This window comes from Tiliqua scincoides, chromosome 1, assembly GCF_035046505.1.
Source record: "Tiliqua scincoides isolate rTilSci1 chromosome 1, rTilSci1.hap2, whole genome shotgun sequence".
In the NCBI taxonomy this organism is placed as follows: domain Eukaryota; kingdom Metazoa; phylum Chordata; class Lepidosauria; order Squamata; family Scincidae; genus Tiliqua; species Tiliqua scincoides.
Window position 1 is genome coordinate 271,241,917 of NC_089821.1, and position 17,520 is coordinate 271,259,436.

The window sequence follows — 17,520 nt, forward strand, 5'->3', positions numbered from 1 at the left end:
CCCCAGGAGCCAGAGGAGCCCTGCAGGAGGCAGGTGGGGGGACAGCCTGCTGGCCCTTCGCTCCCCCGCACCCACTCAGAGCCGCTGCACGCAATCACTTAAGTCCTGCCACCTGCGGAGGCATGGAGCAGAGCAGGGGAGTCCTGGCTGCTGCCTCCGCCGCCACCATCACCAGAATGATGGAGGGCAGGGAGCATGCAGGGAGCGACCTGCGCTGCCCACTCCCGAGCGCACGGCTGCGTCTGTGGCAGGCAAGGAGGGAGGCGGGCTGCCCCCGCACCAGGGAGCATCTGGCAGGGAGCAGGCAGCACAGGACACTCCCTGCACACTCCCTGCCCTCCATCGGTCTGGTGACAACAGCGGCGGTGACAGTCAGGACGCCCCAGCTCCGCTCCCTGCCTCCATAGGCGGTAGGACTCAAGTGAGTGCGTGCAGCGACTCTGAATGGGCAGGGGGAGCGAAGGGCCAGCAGGCTGACCCCCCACCACCCTGCCTCCTCCAGGGCTCCTCCAGCTCCTTGAGCAATGGGGGAACCGGCCGGGCAGGAAGCAAGGCTGCCAGGAATCCCACAATCCCACACAAGACCCCAGGAGGAGCCACTGCCCCTCCCCCTGAAGAGTCCCTCCCTGACCCAGGCAGGGTGCAGATGGCCCCCTTGCCCCCTCAGTCTGCCTGCATGACTGCGCAGTTAAGACCAGGGGGCGATTCTCCCATCATTTCCAGGCACAAATTTATCGCCTTATAGGCGAGTATCTATGGTACTTATATATTTTTATTCTGCTATTTTATATGAGACTGCTGGGGTTTTATCTTCCAACTGTTCATTATCTTTCTTTTAAAGTATTTTGTCAATCTTGTTTTTATGTTTTATTTTATTGGTCACTGCTTTGTTTGAAATTTGTTTTTTTTAAGTGGCTTATAAATCTATTAAAAAATAAATTATCTGATATGCTCTGGCTCTGGTTCTCTTCTAATGCCAGTTTGGGGTTGTTGTCCCAATCTTCAGATTCATATGCGAATGGCATTCTAGCATACCAAGGGACTGGGAAGTATTAGAATAGAATGGCAGGGGAATTCAATATTCTACCTGGCTTCCACTACCTAGCAGAGTAAGAGGCGATTCATCTCCATTGACTCAGTTGGGGATAATGGTTATTTTCCTTCCCTCTGAGAACTGCCTCTATTGGCACCCATTTGACACAGCTGGATCAGAGGTAAGACATGAGGACCCCTACATCAGCTTGGATCAAGTACCATTCAGTTCCTCCTCTTCCCAGATTTGCCTCAACACTAGCCAGCATCTAGCTAGCCATTTTGCAACCTCCCTGATGTAACACGAAAGACTTCATGGATTAAATGGAAAGGAAAACCCAGTGGAATCTATTTTAGCTCACTCTCTTCTATTTTTAAAAAAACAAGGAAGTGAGAGGCTGGTATCTGGAGAGAATAAAACAGCAATTTCAGGCAGTGAGAGATCATAAAAAAAGAGAACTATGCTAATTGAGAATATACTTGACTCAATTACAAAATCATGTCAAGTTCCCAGGAGAGACAGATAGCTGATAAGGCCCTTTGAAAGCAAGGAAATTAGACTGAATGTGTGTTTGACAAGCTCCTGCTTCAAAGCAAAGAGCTTCCCCAGGGAGATGCTGACAAGGTTCTTTCGGGCCTGGATGAGACCCAGAACTGGCACACATCATGCAGGAAGAAGCTGTTTTCTTAAGCCCAAGCCAAGTAACGTGACTTGACATTAAATGTGTGGATTGACCCTGCTCTTTTTGTTTTTCCCAACTTAACCAGTAGCTAATGGGGAAGATCAGGATTGGGACACTGAAAAAATGGACAGAGGGTACTCAAACTCTTGCCCTCTCATCATAGTCCAAACAAAACCCACCAACATCACCCCAAAACTGCCATTAGCATACTTCCCTTCTGGGGCTAAAAGCAGCTTCAGATCAGGACTGTGATGCAAGGAGACAGGGTTAAATACCCTCTTCCTCCAGGTCCAATCCCAATTAACCCCTCCTCCAAACATTATTTAAGTAGAAAAAACTCAAAAAAATGAGGGCCAAACTACACATTTAACGTAACAGGTGGTTTAGCCACAAATGACATTAAAGGTTGGAAGCAACTTACTCCTAAAACAAGAGTGCTAGAGGTGCATTCACAGGATGCTTTCTCCTCCACATCTGGCACCAACCCATCCTGGAATATGTCTTGCTAAGGTGAGGATGAAACAAAAGCCCTAAAGCCCTTTTAAGGGAGATGGAAGTTCTCAAGCTTTCCCTCCCTTTTACTGATGTAAACCACTCCCTCCCCCAAAAGCTCTATTAGCTACAAACAGAATAAAATCAGTACCCATATTGTATAACAGTTTACATATGAAATTGCTTTACACCAAGTCAGACCCTTGGGGCATCTCATTCTGTATGGTCTACACAGACTGAACATTCAAAAAGCCCAGCTGGATCAGGCCAAAAGCCCATCTAGTCTAGCTTCCTGTATCTCACAATGGCCCACCAGATGCCTTAGGGAGCACGTAGACAACAGGGGACCTGCATCCAGGGGCCCTCCCTTGCATCTGGCATTCTGAGGTAAGCCTACTTTTAAAATTAGGAGGTTGCACATACCCATCAGGGCTTGTAACTTGTGATTGACTTTTCCTCCAGAAATTTGTCCAATCCTCTTTTAAAGGTATCCAAGTCAGATGCCACCACCACATCCTGCAGCAAGGAGTTCAACAGAGTAATAACATGCTGGGCAAAGAAATATTTTATTTTGTCTGTCCTAACTCTCAACTCTCAATTTTAGTGGCTGTCCCCTGGTTCTTGTGTTGTGCAAAAGAGAAAAGAACACCCTCCTCTCCACTTTATCCATCCCCTGAATAATTTTTAATGTCTCAGTCATGTCTCCCCTCAGGTGCCTTTTTTCTAGACCAGTGATTTCCAATGTTTTTCGTCTCATGGCACACTGACGAGTTACTAAAATTATCAAGGCACACCATCAGTTTTTGGACAATTGACAAGGCACACCTTGCTGTTGGTAGGGGGCTCATATCCCCAATGGTCCTATTAATAAATGACCCTCCACCAAACTCCTGCAGCACACCTGGGGACGATTCGCAGCACACCAGTGTGCCACAGCATAGTGGTTGAAAATGGCTTCCAGACTGAAGAGCACCAAACGCTGTAGTCTTTCCTTGTGAAAGAGGTTTCCCAGCCCAGTAATCATTCTGGTTGCTCTCTTCTGCACCTTTTCCATTTCCACTATATCCTTTTTAAGATGTAGCAACCAGAAATAGATGCAATACTCCAGGTGTGGCTTTACCATCGATTTGTACAATGGCATTATAATATTAGCCTGGCAGCAGGTCTCCCAAGTTCTCCACCCCAGTCTTACCTGGAGATGCCAGAGACTGAAAACAGGACCTTTTGCATGTGCCACCTTTTGCTCTGCCACTGTGTCATGGCCCCACTAAATCCCTGGGGATGAGCGATTTACCACAGATACTTGCCTATAAGTCGATCTCAGAGATAAGTCAAGGGCAGTTTTTTGAGCTAAAATCATGGAATTTTCTTTGACCCTTGGATAAGTCGGGGGTTAAACTTAGGGGGTATCTGACAATAGTTCTGTCTGATTTTACCTGAGGCCAGATCCTGAAAAATAACCTACCAGTAATTATTACCTAAGAACTGTACAGTCTCTCATTTATTTAAAATATAGTAAAAGATCATAAGATACATTTTTATTCTTTAACATTTAAAATTCTGGTCTTCAGAACCTTTCTGTAAACACTATCAGAGTAAGTGCACTGTAAACAACATACCAGTAGAACAGTGGTTCCCAACCTGGGGTACATGTACCCTCAAGGGCACTCGACAGGACCTTTAGGAGTGCTTGAAAAAGAATTGAATAATGGCAGAAAAAGGCAAGTAGTGTTCCAGAATGCCTTACAGGGCCAGCAAGGCAGGAAGGGAGGTAGCTAGTTGGCTGTGAAAGCCCCACCAATAGCTAATTTTTGGTGATCAATTCATGTATCAATCACTGATTGAAAACCAGCACAGTAAAAAAAGCTGAAACATAATATGGAAAGTGATCAATCACCAAGGATTTCCCAGGACACTTCTGGTGCAAAACAGTGCAAAGGCATCTGTTCTTCAAACAGACAAAAAGAGAAAATACTGTGATGAATACATAAAGTATGGGTTTTCATATGGAGGAGATGAGGACTTATACTAATAATAAACATTTAACTAATATAAGGTATACAATTTATGGAAATGGGCTGCCATGGGGTATGCAAATGAAAAAAGGTTGGGAGAACCATGAATTCTCTTCAGGAGAACCATGAATCAAATCCTTCTTTAAGGTGCCTGATGTGCTAAGCCAGAAGCTCAACATATAACATGCAAATTATAATACATAACTGGGAGTGTGCCATTCAATTCACAGCAGGAGGACAACAAGGAATTACTGTAAGTGCAGCTGCACATAGTTGCAATCCTATTTATTCAGAAGCAGACCCATTGCTTTCCACAGGTGTTATTCTTAAGTAATGGTGCACTGAATTGTAGCCTGGGACTTCGTTTCAAATGGAAACGAGGATGGCACCCTGGTGTTTTAAAAAAACAGACCTCTGCAAAATGGCTGCAGAATGGCTTCTCTAATGTAAACTTAGAGGACGCTGGCTTCAATTCAATGGAAGTCTTAGGAGCAGTGAAAAGGTTAGCTTTGGCTGCAGCTTTCCAGCTTTGGTTGCATTGGAAATTAACAGCCTCTAATTATCAATGCATTGCTGGTGCAGCCTGAAAAGCCCTGCCCCCTGAGTGACCTTGGAGACAAGGCAAGGTGATTATCAAAGCTTGATTTCTTGGCAAAAGTTTCTTACCCTGTAGGCGAGTATCCACAGTAAGTCCCATGGGGGAAAAACATTAAGCACCCCAGAAGCTTCATTTAGTGACACTAAAATACCTGACCAAAGATTTCCCAAACCATGTAGTTTTGGACCCTCAGGGAAAGGAAGTACTATTCCTCAGGGCCATAGGATTCCTTAGGAACTGGTCAGAGGTTCCTCAAAGAGAAGGTGGCAGACATGTTTATCTGCAAGCCAGCCTGCCAACACTACCAGGTTTCCACGACAAAGCGTAGCTGTAGGGTGCATTCAGGGGTGAAACACAGAGGATCCACACTGCCAACATGACTAACAGCCAGCAAAAGACCTCCAAGAATCAACTCCAAGCAGCAGAGAGGGCATACAGACAGCATACAGAGATTCCTCAGTATACACAATGACCTGTAAAGGTTTTCCCCAAAATCTGGAAACTTCTGACACAGAGCAATTATCACTGCACGTTCCCACAGTATCCCTTACAGCACAATCCTGAGTGTTCAATTGGCCGTCATAAGGCACATCTGCACCTCTTTTCAAGTGCAAGGATGTTCAAGTGCAAGGATGTGCGCCAGCCTCCCTGCCAGATCAAGACCCGGCAAAGGTCACACCAGTGGCAAGCTGCCGGCATGAGGTTCTGGGGAGGGCAGAGGGATAGTGTTCCAGGGGGGCTGGCAGCAGGCAGACCAGTGGGCAAGCTGGACCCCGGAGGAGGTGGGACTGGCCTCTGGTACTTAGGATTTGGCCTAACACCCCTCCCAAGCATCCCAACCTAACTGGGCTGCTCAGATTTGCACCAGCTATTTAGTATTTGAGGGACTGCCTCCTTCCACACAATCCAACCCATCCACTCAGGTCATCAGAGAGGGCCCTTCTAACTCTGCTGCCACCAGCAGAGATGAGGGGGATGGTGGCAAGAAATAGGGCCTTCTCGGTGGTGGTGCCCTACCTGTGGAATTCCCTCCCTCAGGAATTGAGAACCACTCCGTCACTTGAGTCCTTTCAGTGGGGTCTTAAGACCTTTTTATTCAGGGAAGCTTTTGTATGCTGACACTGGGGAAAGGGGAAGACTGATGCTTTTTTACAAACTATTTTAACTGTGATCCAAGTTTAATGTGTTTTATTGTTTTTATCATATAAACTAATGTTTTAGTATTGTTTTATTGATAAGATGCCTTGAGTGGCCTTAGTGAGGTAGGTTGGTATAATTACATACATAAAATACAGCGCAGATCAGTTGATCTTCCTGTTCCAGCGCAGGTTAGGATTGGGCTGTCAATCACCAGAAGGAATACACATACCCCTTTTGCACGTCCTTTTGAAAAGTCAGAGACATGGGAGATCTGCAGTCAAAGATGGGACAGGGCTGGGCATCTGGGCTGTAGCCTTCTTGAAGTAAGAGTTCCAAGCACTCTTCATGACCGCCATAGATAGCGGAGTAGATAGGACTCACTTTAGCTGCATCACTGCCACAGAGCTGGTCAGTAACTGGAACGAGCGACTGCAAAATGCTGTGGAGATGAAAACCAGGCATTGGCATTGCTAACACATTCACACTATTATAATCCTTCATGGGGAGACAAAAAAAAAAATCACACTGCTTTTTTAAAATTCAATCCTATATCACTTTAAAATGCAAATCTAAAATATTTTGTTTAAATTAAAATGCAGCCAGGCTGCACTCCAAAACACACTTTGTAGGGGGAAAGTCCCACTGATTCAGCCGGACTTAGTTTTGAACAGATGTGCTAGAACAGCTAATAACTTTCTAGGGGTGCAGGAGCAATTTCTATATTTTTCCACATTTAGTTTCTAACCAAGGTGGATGGCTTTAAGTCAAAGTAAAGTGGAATTGAAATATTTTGACGATGGGTGCAGCCCCTGGGCTTGGAATTTGGCTATCCTGGTCAACAATCCCTGAACTTGTCTGCAATCTGCCTCCACCCCCACCCCCAGCTTTGTCTGGTTCTTTTCAGCTCCTTTGGTTCCCCCACACTTCCCCTCCAAGCACTGCACACATGTCCATTCCCATCCAGCACCCACAGTTTCTTCATTCCCTTCAATGTTAACATTCGTGTTTTCCAGACAAATAACCATGTTAGCCTGTTGCAGCAAGGACCATTTTTAAAAGAAAAGCTCTTGATCCTTTCAACAAATCTATAATGACATAAGCTTTTGTGCCCACTTAAGATGCTTGAAGTGTTATCCTCAGGTGGGGGGATGGGTACAGAGGGGTGAAAAATGTCAACTGTGGGGCCCAAAAATCATGAAGTGCAAGAGGGACAACTATGACATTAACCTAACTGTAATCAAGGTAAACAAAGCAGGCATGTATTTGTCTGTAAGTCAAATGGAAGCAAGGTGCCACTTCTTAGATGACCTACTTGCTGTGCCCCATTTGTGCAGCAGCATGGATGGGCAACTGCCATTCCTCTTCATTACAGTACTGGTTTGGATCTGCTCCCGATGACAGCAACAACTCCACGCATCTGCCCTTGCCCTCCTGTGCAGCAATAAATAATGGTGTGGCCTGGTCTTTGGCTTGACAGTTGATGTTTGCTCCTGAGAGAGAATTCCAAAAACCAGTACAGGAAGGTAAAAACAAGGAATGCCAAGTATCTCTGCATCTCACACACAGGCCTGCCATAAAATGGGCTGCTGCAGTTTACTTTTACTGCACATGAGAGTGGGGATACAGGGGAAGAGTTAACTCAGCACTGTGAGACTGCAGCCTGATATACAGCAAGCAGACTTTGCTGGGAACAGCAAACAAGGCCATGTACAATTTACCACTGACATACTATTTGACTTCCTAATGCAACCAGGGGAAGTTATAATTGGTCTAAATAGCAGGTCAAATTCCACTACATCATGTGAACCCATGATCCTGCTTTCATCAGCAAGGGCACTGAGAGAATATTCCATCTGCCATCTTTCATACCCAGCTTTCATACCATTCAAATCCTTTTGAAGACTGCTGTTTCACAGAAACTGAAGAAGTTACCATATGATATAAGGATTCGTAAGCATTCCAGTTGTCCGTACTGTGCAGCAATGAATAAAGGCGTGATCCCAAAGTCATCCTCAGATTCTTTGTTGGCTCCTCTGTCCAGGAGTAATTTCAATATCTCAGGATATCTCTGAAAGAGGGAAAAGTTCATTAGAGCAGCCGGACAGGCATTCTCTCATGTTTTCACCCTCTCAAGATCTCCACATATATAAACAGTTAATGGCAAGTCATAGTTCAAGGTTGCCAATACCACAGGGTCCCCGTCCTGACTCTTCTTTATGTGCTAGAAGAATATGAGGAGGGGCTAGATGTTGCATTTCCATCAAACCTTTTACTTTCTGAGTATCTCACACTGCTTCTACCTTCTGCACACTCAGTGCTGGGGGGGGGATGAAGCTTACTGACAGCACAGGGCACAGCTAATCTCAAAAACCATTTCAAACAAAAAATCCCTGTATGCAGAAAAATGGCACAGTGAGGAGAACACCAAATGTTTCTCCCAGAAAAACTAGCCCTGATGTGGGAAAGTATTCAAAAGAGATCGCTGTCCCACATCCTAGACAGCATACTCCTTCTCCACATTTCTGTCAATTTTGAGTCTGGAAATTTTTTCAATGCAATATAAGTTATCTTAATTAAGCAATCATTAAGGAAACTAAGGAGAGAATTATTTTAACTTGATACTTAATCATTAAATATATTATCTCAGGTTGAAGCAGTTTTTATACTTAACACTGATCTTAAAGGCACTGCATTGAAGGGAGTTTCACAGACATTGCCACTTACATTCAAATCAAAAGTGTGTTCCTTAGAATTCCCATTGATTTGCATGGGACTTGCTGCCCATCAATGTATTCTTGCTTGGAATACAAGTGGACTCTCTCTCTCTTTCTCCCCCCCCCCCCCAGTATATTTGTAGGAAGGGTCATTTTCAAAACAGATAATACAGTTTGAGATCCTATATTGTTTCTGTTGTTCAAATGGGAAGTCCCACGAAAAGTCGTTAGAGTTATAAACATGCAGGATACACCTCCACCACTGGGAGCTTTTGTTTCTAGGAGTGCAACCAACAGTGGAAGTGATTGGTCCTATGGAAGACTCAGAATGGACTAGTGAGTTCATTCCAAGTCTTCCACAGGACCAATCACTTTGTGATGAAGAAGCAAGGAACCGACTAGCTGTAACTATTCATGGAACCACATACTGCATTTTTTCCCAGCAGGCATTCACCTTTAAGGTCTAAATCCCACCCCCGCTGATCATTTGAGGGTCCCAGTGCACTGGGGCACCACAATTACTTCAAATAAATTAATGCCCAATAACCGATTTATTGCCCCAACCATGCCTAATCACTTCTTAAAATGCGTGTAATACTTTCAATATTACAAAAGTTCACTGTTCACCACTCACAGCAGTTCCTTCCCTCCTCAGAATGATCATTTGCATTTAGACTGACTTTTCTGCACTAGCCTGTCATAAATCAGAGAAAGGAACGGACTATATAAAGTTGTCATTTTCTTAAAAAAAATAGAGAAGGTGAAACATTATTTATATGGAAATGAAACTATGAATTTATAGATTACCTGAAAAGCAGCCTGGTGCAAAGAATTCCATCCAGACCAACAGTGGGGCCCGTTAACATTGGCTCCATACTGAAGCAGCAGCTTTATCACATCAGTATGTCCACTTCCAACAGCTTCAAACAGAGAGTTAAAAACCATTAGCAAATTGGCTTAGCAGATTGGCAAATCCGTCCAAGTCAGAATGTGGTTTCTCGTCTGCCATAGAAGTCAAAACCCATTCTCTGTGTGCCCATGCCCATGCTGTGGTATACCACAGTCCTTCGATCAAAACATATATCTTCAAGTGCAATCCTCAACTTCCCTGGGAAACCAAACCCTAAAAGACGCCTGCTTTGGAAGTCAAAGAGTTCCGACGCAACCATCAATAACTACGTTTTGAAAATGCAAGACACAAGGTAGGTCCAGCAAATGCTTGATGTCTGATTAAGTGATTTTCTAGCAGAAAACAAGCTTGAATGCCAAGAAAAACTGAACACTTTTCTTCAGCAGGTGCAGGCCTAGTGAAAGCAGCAGTGGGAGGGAATGATGACTTCAAGTTATTCTGGCAAACGCATATTCCCAAACTGCATTTGCCAGGAGAATGTGAATACTTGGGAGAGGGGGGCTGTGTAGAGGGATGATTAAACTGATCCATGTCTATCCAGGCTCCCTTTGCAAATTCCTCCAACCACCCAGCTGGGCTTACTTTCAGTTTCCAGAGTGAAACTTAAGAAAAAATGATTAAACATGGCCCTCAGGGAGCAGAAGAGGAGGGAAATGTACAGTGAAGAACGTACTGTTTTGGGGCTAATTAGTAAAAGGCGGGTTAGAACTGAATGAATGAATAAATAGCCATGTTGGTCTGTTGGAAAGAAAAATCCCAAGTAGCATAAGACTGTATAAGAACTGGAAAAAATAATAAAGTAAGGAACAGCCTTTTCCTTTTGAATCCACAGAGAGGCAAAACTGAACATGATGGGAAAGCCCCAGACTGCAGTTTTTACAATAAGTAAAACTTATTGGAAGTAGGAAGTATACTGTAGATTTAATTAGACTTACTTATCTAAAAGGAGCATGATTAACTATACACTGAACTGCTGTCCTAACCAGTTCAACAACTACCACAACTACTGGTGGAGAACTAGGTTTGGGAGGGTTATGGAGATGGTTAGGGGTATACCTCCCACTTGGAGTCCTGGGACTATTCGCAGCATCCCCTTAAGCAGTTTAACCAATTTTTGCCCAGCCCACAGATATACACATTTGGTCCCTGTTGAATATATGCAACATTGGGCAGAAATGACTTCTCTCCAGGAGCTGCACACGGGGCTGCAGCAGCTCCAAAAATGGCTGCCACTACATCCTGAGCGCTCAGTGGGCAGTGCTGACAGCTCCTTGGGAGAAGTGGACTTTCATCCACTTCTCCTGGGTAAGGCGAGCAGCCCTGCAATGGGGTTACTCAATTCTATGGCAAGCCAAGAGCTGGCGTAGAATGCAGAGCCTCCATGTCAGGCGGGTGGCCCAACGCGGAGACTCAGGATCCAGTGGAGTGAAGCTCCACTGGTCCTGCCTCCCTCCCACCCCACTCTCTCCCCTGGCATGCCTTCCCCCTGCCTCCCCTGCCCTGGATTGCCTCCCCCCATGACCCCACCTACCTCTCTGATGCCTGGTGGTCTGCGTGACCACCAGGTGGCGGAACACTGGTGCTCCACCCGCACAAGCCCAGCACCAGCCAGTGCTGAGCCAGAATGGTGAGCTGGCATGCATTGCATAGGATTAGGCCCTTAGACTGGATTCATTCACACACATATAGCACTCACACAAGTACCGAGCATGTCAATCTGACTGCACATGGGACAAACAATGAAAGATAGTGGGGGGAGTTGCGGGACTACTACAGCAAGGCTACACCAAAAACCAGAGTTACCAGTCCATATCTGATGGATTGAGTGCACTGTGCTGTGAGAGTCACAGGGCAAGCATACCAAGACTGAGCAAATTAAAGCAGACTCCAAAGGCAGTATGAGGGCTTTGAAGCTATCCTTAAGATCTAGGCAGGAGCCTTAGGCTGTGGGAGGGAAGCAGGGCAAGAGAGCCAGAGCCATTTTCCAGGGGGGGGGGGGTAAAGGGACGTTTGGTGGAGGACATCTGCCATTTGTCGTCTTTGTTCCTGGGAATGTCTACGCTCTGGCCTTGAGAGATAGGCAGACTGCACTGCTGGCCAGCTGCTTGCAGTGAAAGCTACCCGCAACACTCTCCCACCATGCAATTCTTCCAGGAGTCAGGATCACCACCTGAGATTTATTAGCTGCTGGTAGTCAGCAGCAAGGACACTTTGCTACCAGGAGCCTCAAATTCATAAGGGTTAAGAAAATCACAGTGTGACTCCAGATTTTAAAACTGAAATTTTTTGCTGCCATGAGTTCCATGGTAGCCATAGGGAAGACAGGTACAGCTCAGGGGAAACAGAATCCCAACATGTGCCTAGTACACAACACTTCAATACCAGAACTGCATACGCCCCTGGCAAGTACGTATGTAGGCTTCTGCCGCACACCACACTTCAGAATGCTTAAAGGTATGAAAATTATTTACAATCTTTTCTTCAGCAACATGTCCAATGGGGAAAAGCTTCAGTTTATTTATACCCAAAACTCAACAGAGACAAACCACATCTAAAAGGAACATGCATTTTAGCCAAGAGAAGGAAAGCTGTTTATACCACAATATCTTGTCTTATCTTGCCAAGCTTTTGTAAGTAAAACTTATGAACGTAAGTTCATAACGCAAGTTTGTTCAGCAAATATTATGGACTGCAAAAATGTTTTGGTGAAGCATTACAAAAGCCAGATCCTGCAACATTCAAAAGATCTGCGAATGTTGACATATGTATTAAGGCAGAAGGTTATAAAAAGTATCTCTCTTTAACACACAAATGGAATCCCCATTTGTATACATTCAAAATTGTATACATTCTAAATCCCCCACCAATCAGTTTCATGGGATGATCTGTAATGATGTTAAAGAGGGAGACGAATTTCTCTCAATCCATTTTCTTCTCAACAGGCAAACATTTATAAGCTTCACTTTCCTTTTTTCTAAACTAAAAAGACCCAAGCTTTGTAGCATTTCCTCATAAAGAAGGGTTTCCAGAAGGAATTATTCCCAGCATCAGATAATCATTCTCAATCCTACTTTTGTGATCCCCTGGCCACACACTCTTCATCCATGTGTCTTGCATTCTACACCCACCAGAGGTCCCACCTCACAGTCTGAGAATCCAAGCTATAGACTGTTGCACAAGCAATCACCCACTGAAGGTCTATGTAAAAGGTCCACTTTCATTGCTACTTAGAAATAAAGCTTTCTCCAAGAACACACCCTGATGCAAACTGTTTACACTCACTGCAGGTTTTGCCATTCTGTGGGTAACACTGACACCTGCCGGCTCACTACAAATACCGCCAGCTCTAAAGGATTGTTACTCGTTTCTTCCAGTTCCCTGGAAACTATCACTTCTATAACTGTAAAATCCTTTTCAGAATGCTTCATAGCCTCATCCTCTGTTCATTCAGTGTATCTGCATCCTGCTTTTCCATAAATGATTATGGCCAAAGCAGCTTACAATGTATAAGAAAAACAAGATGATCATCTCAGCACAGCAGCAATACAATAGCATCATATTAACAGCATAATTCCACGTCAAAAAATTTCCAAAACAATTTATCAAACACAAATAACACGCAAGATGACCAGTACAAAAAAGTACTACTGATACAAAAAAAATATTCCTCCAGCAGATTGCAAAACTAAACCATCTGATTAGATTACAAGACTGCAGCAAGAAAGAATTGCTTTAGCATATCAAGAAAGATTTGCAGCAAGAAAGATATGCTTTAGCATATCAGGTTGCCTTATGCTCATTCAATGCAGCCGCAATGCAGCCCCAGGGTAAGGGAATAAACGTTTCCTTAACTTGAAGAGGCCTCTGTGACTGTCCTCCAACAGCAGGATGCAGCTCCTGCCCTGTTGGCACAGCTGCATCAGCACTGGAAAGTTGGATAGGTTTGGGCGCTCAAGTCCATTGCACTGAAATTTGGTGTATAGTTCTTATGTTCACCAGCCCCTGGCTTAGGTTGGAGGTGGCTCCTCCCTTCTTGTACTCACAATACAGTCTTACCGAGTCTCAGGGCATTCTGATGTACAAACAAGGCATGTTTTCTTCATTCTAAGGTACTTTGAAAAAGAAAATCTAAAAGGCACCTTTCTCCATCTTACACTTGGGAGGATCATAAAGATGGGTAATACTCAGAAAAGGTTACAGTCTCTGGTCCAGGTCTCTTACAGCCATCCAGCAGCTGAGTGACTTCTATCAGAGACTGACTAGAGAACATCAGTCCTGTTTCTGGTTTAAAAGCCAGTTGGGTAGGCAGAACATTGTGTCAGCAGCAGGAAGAACAGTCACTGAATCTGTGAGGGAACGGGCATTAAGCTCCTTCCTCTTTGGACTCTAGCTGCTACTAAGCCAGTCATCTCTGGGGTGCCATTGGTTCAACCCCCTAGCTCTTAGGCCATATTTAACAATGGGTACAAGCCTAACCAGGTCTACTCAGAAGTAAGTCCTATTTTGTTCAATGGGGCTTACTCTCAGGAAAGTGTGGTTAGGCTTGCAGCCAAAGTCTAGTAGGTCCGCCATTAACTAAGTACATTGAGGTATATTTTATCCCAGATTCCATTTCCTGCCACCTTTCTCAACTGTCTTCCTTCTGTCAATTTTAAATGGTGAGCCCACTATGACCCTTCTTCTCATGGATACAGACAGTGCGCCTCCTGTAGGTGGTACCTCTGTATCCACAGGGATCTGTTCCTGGACCCACCCACCACACACCCCCAACGATACAGACAACTACGGATAACAAAATCCACGGTTTTCCAGCCCACTGACACTCCCAAACAGAGCCTTTCTCTGGTTACATCTGGAGCCCAAAGAGGTAGTGCGCAGCCTTTATGGGCCTCAGAAAGACCTCTGGAAGTCCTAGAAGAGCACTTTCAGTTTTCGGCCCAAAACCGGAAGTGCCCTTCTAGGACCTCCAGAGGCCTTCCTGAAGCCCATAAAGGCCGTGGCCTGCCTCTGTGGGCCTCAGAAGAGCCTCCGGTCACCTTCAAGGGCTTCAGGTAGGGCCAAATCTGGCTCAACGTGGGTCCAGGGAACCTGAGTTGAGCCAGATTCATGGATATAAAATCCACAAATAAATTGGTTCAACTTGTATAAACAAACCATACCATGCAGCATTACAAAAATGAGCAAAAATAATAACCATTCAGTTATCGTTTGATAGCATGAATCCAGAGGACTCTGTAAGGTGTATCCAGAGGTTTCACACCTGGTAAGAGTTTGAGCTACTTAAAATACACCCCCCATACCCATACCTACCCACACACCCCATGAGTCACTTTAGAAAATTCCTCCAGGTTTCAAAATACTTGCCCTTCAGTGTAGAAGACTGCAGAGGTACACTTTCAGAAGAGGCCATGCTCACCTAAAAATAAGGGTGTGGTTTCATCATGAGTAACCTGATTTGGATCAGCTCCAGATTTCAAGAGGATGGCAACACATTCCAAGTGTCCCCGGTCCACAGAAAGATGTAAAGGGCAACTGCCTTCAAACGTCTGTGATCTTATGTAGTTATCTGAGGGTGCTGAAAATAATAAGGAAAAGCTTAGCCTTGTGCTTAGGTTCTAAAATTCTACAACTGCTTTTGAAGTAGAAGCAATGAGAGAAAGCATGTTTGCACTGTCTCTGCTTAGATTTTGCCTGTTTAAAAATAGCATGTGGTGAAGCGTTCAGGTAACTGATGACTTTAAAGGACGCTATGCGAACAATCCATTTGGTTTCATTCCACTATCCTATTCCCGGCAACCAACAAAATATGGTATAGGCAGAGCATAAGGAATAGGCAGAAGAGAACACAAGGGAATGCTTTTCCTCACCCGCACAAAGCAAGAGCTTCAGACATTCACTTCTGTTGTGAAACGCTGCCTCGTGGATTGCCATCCAGCCCCTATTATCACGAACATCAACACTGTATCCCTGTTTGATTAGCTTCTTCAGACGTGTGGCATCTCCTTCTCTGGCTGCAAGCCCAACAGCAGAGCATCTGTCTGAATAGGCTTCCGTAAAATCCATTCTAACAGACATGGCAAAGGAAAAAAAGAGGGAGACAAAAAACACACAAACTGAAGTCACTGCAGATCAACAATATTTTATCTCATAAACTATTCATGACGTTGGAGCACAAAACTGTTCAAACTTATCTGTTAGAAAACTCCATTCTAAATAAATTAGAAGTGCATTCAAAGATTTCTGATGAAGATAACGCCTTGCTTTGCAATGACATTTGAATTCTTCATATTTCTTTCATGTTTAAGAACTGGCACTACTAGACAATACCCTGAATTTTAAAAAATGAAATACTACAGTTCTTGGAACAAGCCAACACAGACATCTTAAGCCTGTAAGACTGCAATCCTAACCACACTTTCCTGAGAGTAAGCCCCATTGAACAAAATAGGACTTATTTCTGAGTAGACCTGGTTAGGATTGTACCCTAAATTTTATTTTTATAAGATCAGCTTCAGGAAAGGGAAGGAATTTTCATTGGAGGATTGCGAAAAAGGGGAGGACAAGGTCCTCTACCCCATCTAAATTTGGCTCTCCCATGGCTGATTTAAGTAAAATGCATCCAATCAGAAATCTTCCATATAACCTGTAGTCTGGCCCCAACATATTTATTATAAGTTCAATTAGACCCTGGGAAATAAGATCCATTTTATACCATTAAACTTTTCAGTGTAATCCTATGCATGTTTACTCAGCAGTAAATCCAGTTTTGTTCAATAGAGTTTACCCTCAAGCACGCATGCATAAGATTGTGCTGTGATTATACCACTGAGCTGATCTCAACAGGAAACAGGAGCTAGGACTGGCTCTCCAACAACTGCATCCATATGAAACCTTTACCATTCTCTCACTGAAGAGGTTTTTTTAAGGGTTAATTAAATATAGTATGTGCAAATATGCATAAGCAAACAACAAAGAAACACAGATTCAGGAGGAAGAGATTTTGAGCAGCTTAAGCAGTAGGGGGTAGCTTCTCTCCTCAGAATTGTCCATCCAAGGTAGAATTGCCCTTCCCACAGAGGACAAGATGCAGTACACACATGCACCCCTAAAAAAATCAAGATCAACTCCTGTAGAACTATTGTAATCCTAAGAAAACAGTGAACTTTGATAATTTAATCTGCTTGCCTGCCTAGCAGAATCTGGAGCTCAGGTGAGCCTTCAGCACCAGTTGGCTTGTCTGTCCGACATCTCACTAAAGCCTGAGCCACTGAATTCACTTGTTACGCGTCTGCCTGCTTACTTAGCAGGGTCTGAGAACCACAACATCCTATATTTTAAGAGGGGAATCAGGATATACAGTAAGTCAGTGAATGTCAACCTTTTTCAACTCAGGGCACACTGACAAAGCACTAAAATGGTCAAGGCACACCATCGGTATTTTGACAATTGACAAGGCACAGCATGGTGTTGGTGGGGGGGCTCATATTCCCCAAGAGCCCTACTAAAAAATGACCACCCAAAACTCCCCCGGCACACCTACAGACCATTTGCGGCACATTAGTATGCCACAGCACAGTGGTTGAAAATGGCTGCAGTAAGTAAATAAATACTGCACTGGCACCCTCTCTTACAAACTTCATAAGAACATAAGAACAGCCCCACTGGATCAGGCCATAGGCCCATCTAGTCCAGCTTCCTGTATCTCATAGAGGCCCACCAAATACCCCAGTGAGCACACCAGATAACAGGAGACCTGCATCCTGGTGCCCTCCCTTGCATCTGGCATTCTGACATAACCCATTTCTAAAATCAGGAGGTTGCACATACACATCATGGCTTGTAACCCATAATGGATTTTTCCTCCAGAAACTTGTCCAAACCCCTTTTAAAGACATCCAGGCCAGATGCCATCACCACATCCTGTGGCAAGGAGTCC

At 44.4% G+C, this 17,520-nt stretch overlaps 1 protein-coding gene across 3 annotated transcripts in view; it reads right to left on the minus strand.

Annotated features, from left to right (window-relative positions):
• Positions 1-17,520, minus strand: part of ASB3 (ankyrin repeat and SOCS box containing 3) — a 58,720-nt gene that overhangs the window by 10,598 nt on the left and 30,602 nt on the right. For 2 of the 3 annotated variants that reach the window (XM_066611913.1, XM_066611914.1), the window contains exons 2-8: positions 15,452-15,648; positions 15,001-15,159; positions 9,482-9,594; positions 7,893-8,028; positions 7,273-7,450; positions 6,190-6,399; positions 2,631-2,723 (exon numbers count right to left, since the gene is read on the minus strand). In XM_066611913.1, coding sequence (XP_066468010.1) covers positions 2,631-2,723; positions 6,190-6,399; positions 7,273-7,450; positions 7,893-8,028; positions 9,482-9,594; positions 15,001-15,159; positions 15,452-15,647 — 1,085 coding nt within the window. In that variant the 5' untranslated portion in view covers position 15,648. The remainder of the gene's footprint in view (positions 1-2,630; positions 2,724-6,189; positions 6,400-7,272; positions 7,451-7,892; positions 8,029-9,481; positions 9,595-15,000; positions 15,160-15,451; positions 15,649-17,520) is intronic. The other variant, XM_066611915.1, reaches the window with a different exon arrangement.